The 12,294-nt window shown below is 35.0% G+C and overlaps 1 protein-coding gene across 4 annotated transcripts in view; it reads right to left on the bottom strand.

Annotated features, from left to right (window-relative positions):
* Positions 1 to 12,294, bottom strand: part of RPS6KA3 (ribosomal protein S6 kinase A3) — a 67,789-nt gene that overhangs the window by 18,903 nt on the left and 36,592 nt on the right. For all 4 annotated transcript variants that reach the window (XM_048955260.1, XM_048955267.1, XM_048955249.1 and 1 more), the window contains 6 exons: positions 10,739 to 10,819; positions 8,774 to 8,853; positions 7,693 to 7,799; positions 5,805 to 5,842; positions 5,283 to 5,425; positions 2,121 to 2,191 (listed from right to left, as the gene is read on the bottom strand). In XM_048955260.1, coding sequence (XP_048811217.1) covers positions 2,121 to 2,191; positions 5,283 to 5,425; positions 5,805 to 5,842; positions 7,693 to 7,799; positions 8,774 to 8,853; positions 10,739 to 10,819 — 520 coding nt within the window. The remainder of the gene's footprint in view (positions 1 to 2,120; positions 2,192 to 5,282; positions 5,426 to 5,804; positions 5,843 to 7,692; positions 7,800 to 8,773; positions 8,854 to 10,738; positions 10,820 to 12,294) is intronic.

Genomic DNA, 12,294 nt, shown 5'->3' with positions numbered 1-12,294 from the left:
TTATGGGGCCACACAAAAAATGTGAACTTAGAAACCTTTAAATATAATTTGTTTTTTTAGTTGTTCATATTATCAACAGCAAAACAGACTTGTATGTATATACGTATGTTTGAGTGCTGCTCTGAAAGTAATGCCTCATGTTTTATTATGTAAGCACATGACATTGGAGTGGATGCTGGTGGTACAGCAGTAGAGATTGAACCTTCCAGCCAGCATCGCATTACTTGCTGCGTGACATGATGGCAGCAAAAAAATTGCACCCACTAACGTGCAGCAATGTTTCCTGAATGTTTGTGGAGATCAACCAGTGGATGTGAGCACAGTGAGGCACTGGGTGGTGTGTTGCAGCAGTGGCGACAGTGGATCACCTCTGGTGGCACAGATTTTTTTTTATGAATGAGGCATGCAGGCTCTTGTTCATTACTAGAAAAGTGTGTAGCTGATGTTGTCGACTATGCTGAAAATGAGTGTTCTGTAGCTGAGAATTTGTTTTAGTGTTTCTTTTTAGTATTACTGCACTCTTTGTATTTGTTGTAGTTTCCATGGAAATAAACAGGAGGCATTACTTTTGGAGTGACCTATAAAACATATGTACATTCTGTATATGTACAGAATTTGTGTACTGCACGTTTAGAAGATAGCTAAAAATTCTTTATTTCACACCACATTTTTTGAACAGCTTTCTGAAACAATTAGCAGTTATAAAGACTAAAAGCTGAGGGAAATTGGAAAGGGAATTAGAGATACATGCTCAGAAGAAATCTGAAAGTAACTATGAATGTCAGTTAACTTGCAAGGAGGATATTCTACATGCCAGCTGAACACAACATTTTTGAAGCACTAGTGGAAAGACTGTCAAGTAATAGTGGAATCACATGCAGACAGGTAGATAAAGTAGAGAAATAGACGATTTGAGACATGGATAAAAAAACATGGCTCTTAACATAAGTATGAGTGCAGCCGAACAATCTCAGAGTACTTTCTTGTTAACAGAAGGTGGGCAGAACTAGTTTATACTTGCTGTGAATAGATAGAGACTTTTAGTTAAAAACACTTAATAATCATGACATGAAGATGTAAATCAGCATGGTATTGAGACAGCGGTAAAAATTAGCACCACTGCATATACCCACAAATATGGAAAGAAAAGCAGGGGCAAAGAACAATTATGTACATGCACTACGAACACAAAAGCCAGGACGAGTACGCTTTCCAGGAGTCTTCACATGCAAATTTCTTAGGAAAATATGGAAGAATTTTTAAAAGCAGGCTGTTGGTGCAGAAATAGTGCTGGTTTAGTGGTAACAGGACAAAGGACATTAATTAACTATGAAAGAAGAAACAAATGAGAAAATTGAAACAGTTCTATGAGCTTCCAGGAAAAAACAAATGGCGTTAGTAAAAAAAAAAAAAAAAATGTTTTTGACACAGAAGTGAAATTATGACATGATAAAACAGAATAGTTTGCACAGAGGTGGATTACAGTCTTGAACGTGGGAATATCACGTCATAGGTGCATTAGATCAAAAAAGATGTAGGGCAACAGTAAAGAAAAAAAACAGGCCTTAATAGCAAAACCAAGTACGTTAAACTGCATGAAGGAAAGCAACTTCCACAATATAGCTAATGCAAAACCTACACTGCAAATTGCAAAGAGGAAAACTGGAGCTTGGATAAGTCATAGGAGAATATGGGAAGTTTCAGGGAAGCAAGCTGTTGGCAGCAGTGAACATAAGGTAGTAGGGTAAGGAGCTGGTAAGAAAGAGAAGGAAAAGGAGAGAAAATAGTTTCTCAAAAGAAAAAAGCAACAAAACAACAAGGAAAAAATGTACAGGATATCAAAAAGGATAAGAAGGTTAAAATATTATAGAAATAAGATGGGAAAGATAATATGGTTGAAGAAGTTGTTATTATAGATTAAAGAACTGCTATGAAATTCTTTGTACCTGGTAAGGGGGAGGAATAGAAAGGCAAATTAGATAGATGGCAAAGGGAATTAATAGGGAGTGAGGATTTACCAGTACCTTTGGAAATGAGGGAAGAGTAGAAATTAGATATTGCAGCCCGGAGGGCATCCCTGTAGAATACCTGATGAGATATATAAATAAGAGTGTACTCACTTGAGAATCATAGTCATGGTTTCTTTTCTGTCTTTCCCTTGGAAAGGTAGAGTACCAGTGAGCATTTCAAACTGTATAGAGTAAAACTTTCATCAATTACATTACCTGGACAAGAATCTAATTTTTGACAAAACTACTCAGCATCTTAACCTTCCAAAATTCATGCATATTAACAATTAAGTCTGTGCAAAACAACTTCTCATTGTACAGTTTAAATTACTATGAATATTGAGCAGCCTCTGCTATTTTAACGCTGCAAAATATCTTCCTAGATTGATACCTTGCTCGACATGCTTTCACCTGAACAATTTAGCCTATATTGTTTTGTGTACCACTTCTGCCTTAAAAGAAAACTTGAGCTATACAACTATATTTTAGTTTCCAAGAGGGCAAGAGTGGGGAAAAAGGTTCCCCTTTCAAAAGTTAGTGACAACCTGTCCTCACACAGAGATATTTTAAAAATATTAAAGTGCTTAAAATCAGCAAATACACAGTCCTTATTGGAAGAGGGAAAAAGGTTAGTTGATTGACAAAGACATGCATGATGAAAAAGTGGTTACTGTATGCATACAGTGGAAATAAAGTCTGAAGGAACACGTAGGAGCTACACAGTACATGCATGCACATTCTACAGTGCCTGGCAGAAGGCAATAGACACTGTTAAAATACTGATCTGTTCTGAAAGCGACCAAGTAAAAATAGATAAAAATAAAGGAACTTCTACTGGGCTGCAGAACTTCTGCAGGATACCAGATCTGAGGTACTGAAAGCCATCTGGCAGCAGACACAGCAGCCAGCTCTGTGGCAGGAATCTTGATTTTTGGTTTAAGAACTGCAAAACAGTTTAGTTTAATGAAATTTCGTGACATACACTTGAAGCCATCAAAATTGAAGTAATTGTAAAATAATTATCTGACAAGCTTCTGCAAGCTTAAGCCATCCTAAATACAAGATGTCCTCTAAACTTTCCGTTATGAGCCAAAAATTCGATCTTTAAGTATTAAAAATTTACAGTGATAATTTCAGTGAATAATGTACAACTGTAGTTTCCTTAAATCTGAAATGTGTTTCATTAAAATTTAAAATTTCCTACTATCCTAAAAAAAATATTCTCAGTAAGAGCTCCTAGATGCTCTGTACTCCATTGCTTTTTACATATATACTTAAACACAAAAATCTTAAAATTAAAACACAGTCAACACAAAAAAGCACTACTTTCAACTGTTTTTACATAATTGCCATGAAGCAGATCAATTTTTTTTTTTTTTTTTTTTTTTTACATTTTAGAATGATCTACTTCATAAACTACATTTTTTTTTTTTTTTAAGAGCAAATTTGTGCTGTTGCATGTTCTACTTAATTTTATACTTACTTGGTCTAGATTGGCCTGGATTAATAATAAAGAGTTTCTTCAGCAAGCTCTCATTTGTTACAAGTATACCCATTTGTTACAGCTCAACAGGTATTACTTGTTCCACTCCAACCCCTCCTCACTTAACACCACCACAGTGCAATGCCTACAGCCCAACAGTACTTCAAGTCAACATTTGCCTTCTGTAGTTACCATTTGTTACTTATTTCAGCAGGGAGAGTACCTCTACAAATCTATATGCTTCCGAAAGCTTTAAATGAACATTTCCAGATTTCTGGCATCCAAGAAAATATCCAGTTTTAAGAACGTATTAAAAGTTACTGTTCAATGATGGTTTACACACACTTCATGCCCTACAGCAGGAGACAGGGTGAAAAATGATTTATTCCCTTCCTAGTCTCCATTTCTATGCTATAACTTCTGCTCAGTCTAGATACTGTGTATTCATATTACACCACCGACACCTTGATTCTTCAACGCAGATTTGAATTAAGAGTGGATAGATACAGATTGCCTATGAAAATTAGCACACGAACTAGAGACACAAAAAAAAATAAGCCTCAGAAAATAGTACTGCATTCTGTGCAATAATTTAGAGGGTCTGCTCTCTAAGGACATAATTTCATATTTAAAATTGAAGCCAAGGTGTTTAAAAATGCAGTGCATTTAGAATGAAAACTACAGCAGTCATGTCTAACATATTTCAGCAATTTTCAATATTAACATGTGCTTCATTAGCACAAAACTGTATTTTTCAGCTGTATTAAATAAAGCTGAAGTTTAACTATATTTGTGTTATCATCAACCAGAAATATTTTGCTACTACTTTGTAATTTTCCTCTAATTGACTGCATGCTCAAAGCCTACAGTAATGATTAAAAGCATTCTTAATGATAAAATGAGCAGTTTTGCGAGTGCGTGTCTGTGCCTGTCTGCCTTGAGAGAGTTGAGTCATCAGGTGCTACTTTTACATGGTCAGTTTTCAGATCACAACAGCATTCCAGATGATTAAAATGTGATATGACGACATTTTCAGACACGAAAGTCCTCCTTGTGCTACAAAGCACACATACTGTACATTTGTAGATGTACTACAGAAGCAGTAAAAAAAATTCCTTTAAAAACAATTATTTTTAACTTCACAGCAAAAAAGCACACAAATTCTATATGTTAATGGCCATTAAGCATTCCTAAAATAATATATGTTTTTTTTTCTCCAAAGCCGTATATGATACACATTTCCTTCTGAACCCACAATTCAACAGACATTAGCTCCTTGCAGAAACACTGTAAGGTGGGTCCTCCTGAGCATCCCTATCAGCATAGCATCATTTACATTTAGCTTTGCTAGGCACAAACAACAGCTGCCATTATCCTAACAAGCTGTAGTTACACTGGAGACTTTTCAGGATTCGCTCAGTTTTGGGTTTTTTTTTTTCCCCCTCTTGTGAATAAATTTATATTTAAGATTTGGATCTAAATGTCTTACTCAACTTGGAAGACAGTATTTTCCTGTATATTCTAGTACTCCTGTTAGTCTCCATAATATTCAAACCACAATAGATACATTTCAATCCAACAATAACAAAAGGATGGCATATTGTCGGTGTTAAAGTGAGACCTAGTCCACAATCTAGATCCAAATGTTAATCTATTGCTATTAATTTCCAAGTACTTCAAAATTTTCAGGTAGTTACAACTCATTTAAAGGTCACCCTACACACTTAAATATTTATTTCAACAAACCTTGTAAAGCAGCATTGTTACTATGGCATTTACCAGAAACCTACCATTAAAACACCAAAAGACCACCAGTCTGCACTCTGTGTATGACCTCGTCGATTAACAACCTCAGGTGCCATATATTCTACCGTCCCACAGAAAGAGTAGGCTTTTTTTTCATGATCAATCGATTCCTTACTTAAGCCAAAATCTGGAAGAAAATACAATAGTTCAGAATGTCTTTACTTACTTTGAATCAGTAATGGGTGATACCCTTACCACAATGTGAAACGTGATGCTTTTATTAGTCATAAATATACATGCCTAAATATACATACAGGAATTAGAAATTCCTCTGCCCACAAGCCTCACCCCCAAACCATTATTATAGAGCCATAATATCAGACATATTTCCAAAACAATATAATGAATATTTTATCTAATCCAAATTAATTACGCTATCTGCTCCACAGCAAAAGCACCTACTGGTTAAAACAGCTGATTTCACTGCATTGCTCTAAAAAAAGGAGGGAGATTCAAAGACTATTACGAATAGAAAAATCCACGTGTTGCAATTGCCTTTTGTTCACCTGTTAATTTAATATGTCCTTCCTCATCAAGCAGGATGCTAAAAGAAAAAAAAACAAAAAACAATCTTAACTATTGCTTCAAACAACATATTGACATCTGAGAAGTGACAGATCAGCTCAAAGACACACAGAAGCGAACACATGAAAATGCATCGTTAGGAGGAGATACCTTGAAAGTACACATTTTCTTATCCTTCAACTCTTTCTCACTAAAGATTATGAAACTGATTCAGTATATCAGATTTTTATTCATCTATTTCATTAAATTCAGCATGGAATGTAGTAAGTTAGCTTGAATTTTCAGTTTTGGCCACCTGTACCATATGTATTTAATTTAATTAGATGTGGTAATGAGAGACATATTTCTGTTACTCCTAAACTGAGCAAGAACTGTTATGCTCCTGTATGTATGCAAAACGTGCATTAATTTGTAATTATGGTTTCAAAGAACGTTCACAACTTTAAATAACATTAATAAATATTCATGTTGTACCAAAGGACCTATATCCATTAGGCCCCACAGTTAAGAGCCTGTTTATTACAATCACAAAAATAAGGGGCCACACATGGGAGACTCCAACTCCCCTTAACAGCCACTGCATTTAACTGCAATGAGAGACAAACTTGATATACAACACCCTTTTCCTCCTTCCACTTTCCGTAGTGGCAAATTGCCTGACAGTACAGTGTGTGAGTTATTGCTATCACTTCCAATTTCAACTTCTGAAAAGATTTTTGCATGCCTAAAATGAAAAGATGAAAAGATTTTGCTGTTTGAGGCAGCAGTTACTTTGGCTTTTTATACCTATGATTTCATTTTTTTTCCCCCTTGAAACTAATTGTCAGCAAATTTCTCATTTGAGAATGAATCCTCCTTCTTCTCTTCAAATAAGACATAACATTTTAAAATTTGTGTTCTATTTCTAGAAGATGCACAAAAGAACAGGTTAGAGTAATGCAAGTCCTATGTAGCATTACAGAATTTGTCTGTTTGTTACTCATTTTCTGCTAATACTTGGCATGAGACAACAGACTTTTTATGTGGTTCTCCACATAGCCATAACAGAGATGTGTTATCATCAAGGACAACAGACTTTCAGATGTCCTGGCAATGAGGTATGTTAACAACCTTATCAAGCACAACAGACGTTTGATAACAGATGCTGCATTTTCATGTAGACTCCTTTCCAAATACGAATCAGTACTACAGCACACATTAAGATGTTTGCATTTTTATCTGAAATGTTTTAAAATTTTACAGATGATGTCACTGGCATTTCCTTCTTTACATCTTCAAACACTGAAAAAGTTATGGAAGACAAAGAACAGGAGACAGGATTCAATCCTTCAAACGAGACAGATACAACTAAGTTATTGAAGGGCAACACTACACTGGAGTTTTTAGTTCCAAGCTTAATTTAAATTTTCAGTGTAATTTCTTGATTGCCAACAGATTACATAAGCACATAACATACTATTTTCATCTTTTAAATTTAAACTCTATTCTGCTCTTATTCTTGTATATTTTAAAAATCAGCTTTAGAAAAAAATGCTTGTTTTTAAGCCTTCAAGTGCAATTCATTGGCAACCAAAAAAATTGTTAAAATTGTCTCCTTCATTGTAGAGGCACACACCTTTCAGTATACTTTGTACTTACAGCAACATATAGTCCTTGGCATATCACTCAAACTAGACTCCTTTTTGATTACACATGAAATCCAACTTTTTTAATTAAAGAACTGTACAAATTTCCCCCATCTTCACTCCTGTACAGTTTGTGTAATAAATATATAAAATTTAACATTTAACAGCTGGAAAGAGAAGTGCAGTAGTTGAAGTGCTGTACAAATCAAATTAGCGTGCTTCACTTGCTGCACTGGATTCTTACTTTTCTGGTTTCAGGTCCCGGTATATTATTCCAAGGCTATGGAGATGGTCTAAAGCAAGCGCTAATTCCGCTAGGTAAAATTTAACATCATCTTCTGTGAACATCACCTGCAAAAAGCAGAACAATTATTTTCACATGCAAAATCTCTAAAACTTACATTAGCACCAAGTAAATAATCCAGATTGATTGTAGATGACCTGTTGTTGCAGAACAGCTCTTCATAATACTCCCTCCCCTTCTTTTTTGAAAAGCAACTAGCAGTTCAATGTTTGGTTATACAAAACCTAGCATTTTATCACTAATACTGTTTCACAGTACATACTTCTGAAGACAGTACTACATTATACTGTCTGCAAAACAGGTTGTTTACTCCTGATTGGTCAAGAGAACAAAGATGCATGGTAGGAAAACTGAAAAATGGAAACATTTAAAGAATGAGACTACCTCTTCACTGGACATGAACATTTTGTTTCCAGACAAAGAGATCAAAATTCAAATGCCTGAATTTCTCCAAGACTATCAAAAAGAACTTAGAACGATGAACAAAAACTGACCTAAGAAAACGGTCTTTGTAAGAATTAAAATAATATTCACTTCTGTAGATTTAAAGAAAAGATTTAAGCTCAAAGTTTGTACAAAAAGTGCTTGCTGATGTTATCTTTACCAAAAAAAAAAAAAATCCAATATTTAATACAGCCATATTCAGGAAGAGAAACCTCTACAAGAAGCTGAAAGTTTCTGAAAGTCCAGGCTTAATATAAATTCATGTTCTTTCTGATACATCAAACTGTGGTAGCAATAGGAGAAGAAAATCTAAGCAAGGTGTAAAAAGCAATACAGAGAGATTACAGTTACTGGAGGAAAAAAAAAAAAAAAGGCTTAGACAACGTAAATTACCAACTGCATTCTTATGAAATTACTACTTGTGAGGAAAAAAAACAGAACAAAAACATAACTGGTTAAAAATATACTTACAGTTTTGTTCAATGATAGTTGGCTTACAAAGAGTAAAACCACCCTAATATAAGCAATTTATAGTAAAGTTTTATTAATACATGATTTTCAAATAAAGAAAGCTTACCTCTTTGGATAAACGTGTAAACAAATCTCCTCCCCTGAGAAAATCCAAAATAAGATATAGCTTCCCTTCTGTTTGAAAAGCTGAAAAGACCAATTAAAAGTATTAAACATTATCTAAGTCTACCCATGGTTAGAAGAATAACACTCAATAATTCACCCTGATTTTCTTTATTTTTCTTAATCTTTTACCTTCTTTTTAATTTACAAAGAATTACTCTTCTTTTTCCTTTGAGGGAAATTTTTTTTTAAATTATTAAATTCTTCCCCATCACGAACAAAGCAACTCTCCTGCCATGTAAATGGAAAGCATATCACCAACATAATGTCCAAAAAATAATTTAAAAAAACCACAACCTGCATTTTGGTACTGCAGCGTTTGAAAGTAAAAAAGTCCACATTCAGAAAAGCAAATTAGTAGCAAAAGTATGTATTCTAAAACTTCAGGAAACTCAGCTAAGCAGGGAGATGTAGTCTAGTTTGCAAAATAGTAGATGGTGAAAGCCAATGTTAGAGTGATAACCAGCCAAGATTTGAACAGTAGGAAAAGAAATAGATCCTAAAAGGAAAAATATGAATTGAACACTAGAAAATTAACTATTTGTCAATGTTATCCTCTTTTCAGTTTACTTTCTGCAAGATATTTTGAGAGAATTATTTTCCTTTCAACATGCATACATTTTTATGTATGCCCATGCAATTAAAATTAAACCAATTTTCATAGAACAGAATCACAGAATCCTTAGAGTTGGACTAGATGACCTTTAAATGTTCCTTCCAACTCCCTTGCAATGAACAGGGACATGCACAGCTAGATCAGGTCGCCCAGGGCTTGATCCAGCCTCGCCTTTAAAGTCCCCAGGGATGGGGCATCAACCACTTCTCCAGCACCTCACCACCTACACTGTAAGAGACTTTCTCTTTATGTTCAGTCTATATCTATCCTCTTCAAACTTGAAACCATTTCCCTTGTTCTATCACCACAGACCCTGCTAAAGAGTCCTTCTCCTTCTTTTCTGTAGCTCTTTTAGATACTGAAAGGCTGCTATCAGGTCTCTCCGAAGCATTCTCCAGGCTGAACAGCCCCAGCTCTCTCAGCTTATCATCATAGGAGAGGTGTTCTATCCCTTGGATCATTTTTGTGGCCCTTCTCTGGACATGCAACAATAGTTCCATGCTTTTCTTGTATTAAGGACTTCACATCTGGACACAGTACTCCAAGTGAGGCCCTACCAGAACAGAGTAGAAAGGCAGGATCACCTCCCTCACCCCACTTATTTTGATGCAGTCCCAAGATACAGTTGGCTTTCTGGGTTGCAAGGGCACACTGCTGACTCATGTCCAGCTTGACATCCACCAGTACCACCAGATCGTTTTGGCAGGACTGCACTCAATCCTTTCATCCTCCAGCTTGAACTGGTAGTGATGCTTGTCTTGACCCAGGTGCAACTTTGTTGAACTTTATGAAATTCACCTGGGCCCACTGCTCAAGCCCATCTAGGACCCTCTGGATGGCATCCCATTCCTCTGCTGTGTCAACCACACCCCACTTCTTGGTGTCATCAGCACCAAGATGACACCAACATCCACACAACCCCACTGTCAATAACATGGATGAAGATAGTAATTTTAATGAATCTCTGAAGTGATGCCATTGCATATTTTCTAAAGAGCAAGGCAGGAATAAGAAATCAATTAAACAGTGAATGGCATAGAAAAAATGTAAATAGATAACTGTCCTTTTTAATAAAGCAGAGGGCTACAGATGCTCAATCCTCCACAGAAAGATTTAAGACTGTGCATGAAGTTAACTTGCAGTGTGTGAGAATTACTATACAGCAAGCCTTTGCATGACCAAGATTTAGATACCATATTTTTTGTGTCATTCTTCGAACTGCAGTTAATGTTAGGTAGCACCTTGACAAGCACTCATTTGTAAGACAGAGATGAACTTTTTCCTCAAACTCACCGTAATGTAACTTGACAATAAAAGGATGGTTAACTTCTACTAAGATATCACGTTCCATTTTTGTCCGAACTCGATCTCGAACTACAATAGAACATAAGATTAAGAAAACTGAATTTACATTATGAGTTAGCATTTCTCATGCATTTCCTGATAAGCTTAAAATCACATAGAATGGTATTACAAATACTATTAATAAAGTAGGTCACGGTTTGAGCTTTTGTTCAGAACAACAATATCATAAAATAGACTTGAAAGAACTATGGAATCTTGGACAATTCAAGTAATACAGTGTGTTATTTAAAATTACAACACGAGATCTCAAAAGAAGCTCCAATTATAGAAAAACAGTATTGTTTCCAATTAGTTTTATATTAAGATTTTAGTAGTACCCTTCATTTGCTTGAAACTCTGCTCTTAAAATATGAAACAAATTGTGCTCAAAAGCATCTGAAAATTCAGATACAAAGTATGAAAAGTGTGATATCCTGTTAATGTCACCTTTCTGCTCAAGACTTCTGCACCCTCGAGTGCTTAGTGCCCTGAAGTGTCTACTTTTCCAAATACCAGCTTCAGTATTTCTGTTCCCCATGCTCAGGCAAAACTGGAGCCACAGTTTGTACTGTACTTTTCATACATAAGATTAAGCCACCATTAAGAAGCGATGGAGACAGGCTATCAAACATCTGAAAAAAGCAGCTGTTAAATTATCTTTGACTCTAATTCTATGATATTAACAGTCCTGGGAATAAAAGGCTATTGAAGATATCAAGGGATTTTAAATGAGTGGAAATTAATTTCAGAAAAATGGGAAGTAAATAATGAGAATAACATGTGCCACAAAGCAGAGTAAACAGAACATAAGGAACGGTTGAAATAGCACTCACACCCTCACTAACAGGTTTAAAAGATTTTAAGTATGAGATCTGAAATAGATATTCGGCAGTAGAACTTAAGCAGAAAAAAATTCACATTCAACATTTTAATGGAGGTTCAATACAAGTGTGAAGCTTCTGTTTACAAGTCATTCCATGAATACTTTCCAATTAAAAAAATGTTAAAACTGCAGATCAGGTTTATATCAGTAACAGAGATGTTTCATATGTTGTCAGAGCTATTTCAAAATTATCATTTCAATTCCATTGCAGTCGTGACTTAGAACTATAAATAGACTGAAATATTAACAATGACATAAAACAATAAATAGACATTCAGGTTAAGGGATAAGTGCAAGAGATTACTTTCATTTTCACTAACAAAGGACTCATTTTAGAATTCATTTTTGCTCATTTAACTTAAGTTTTCATCAAATATCTATATCTAAGAGCAAGTGCCAAAGTTTTGGGGAAAGGTACCATAAACTTCTGAAATTTATAGAAATAATATAGACTTGAACTCCAGAATTTAGAGCTTTTAAAATAAAACATCTGGCACAATGCACTTTTAAATATCATAACATAAATACAAATGAGCAAAGAGTATTAACTGTTATCTTCTGTGATACACAGCAAATGAAATAAGGAAGGACATTATGTTTCAGATAACAGCTCAGGATCAAG

Source organism: Lagopus muta, chromosome 1 (genome assembly GCF_023343835.1).
Source record: "Lagopus muta isolate bLagMut1 chromosome 1, bLagMut1 primary, whole genome shotgun sequence".
Classification (NCBI taxonomy): Eukaryota; Metazoa; Chordata; class Aves; order Galliformes; family Phasianidae; genus Lagopus; species Lagopus muta.
This window is presented reverse-complemented; position numbering and strand designations above follow the sequence as displayed.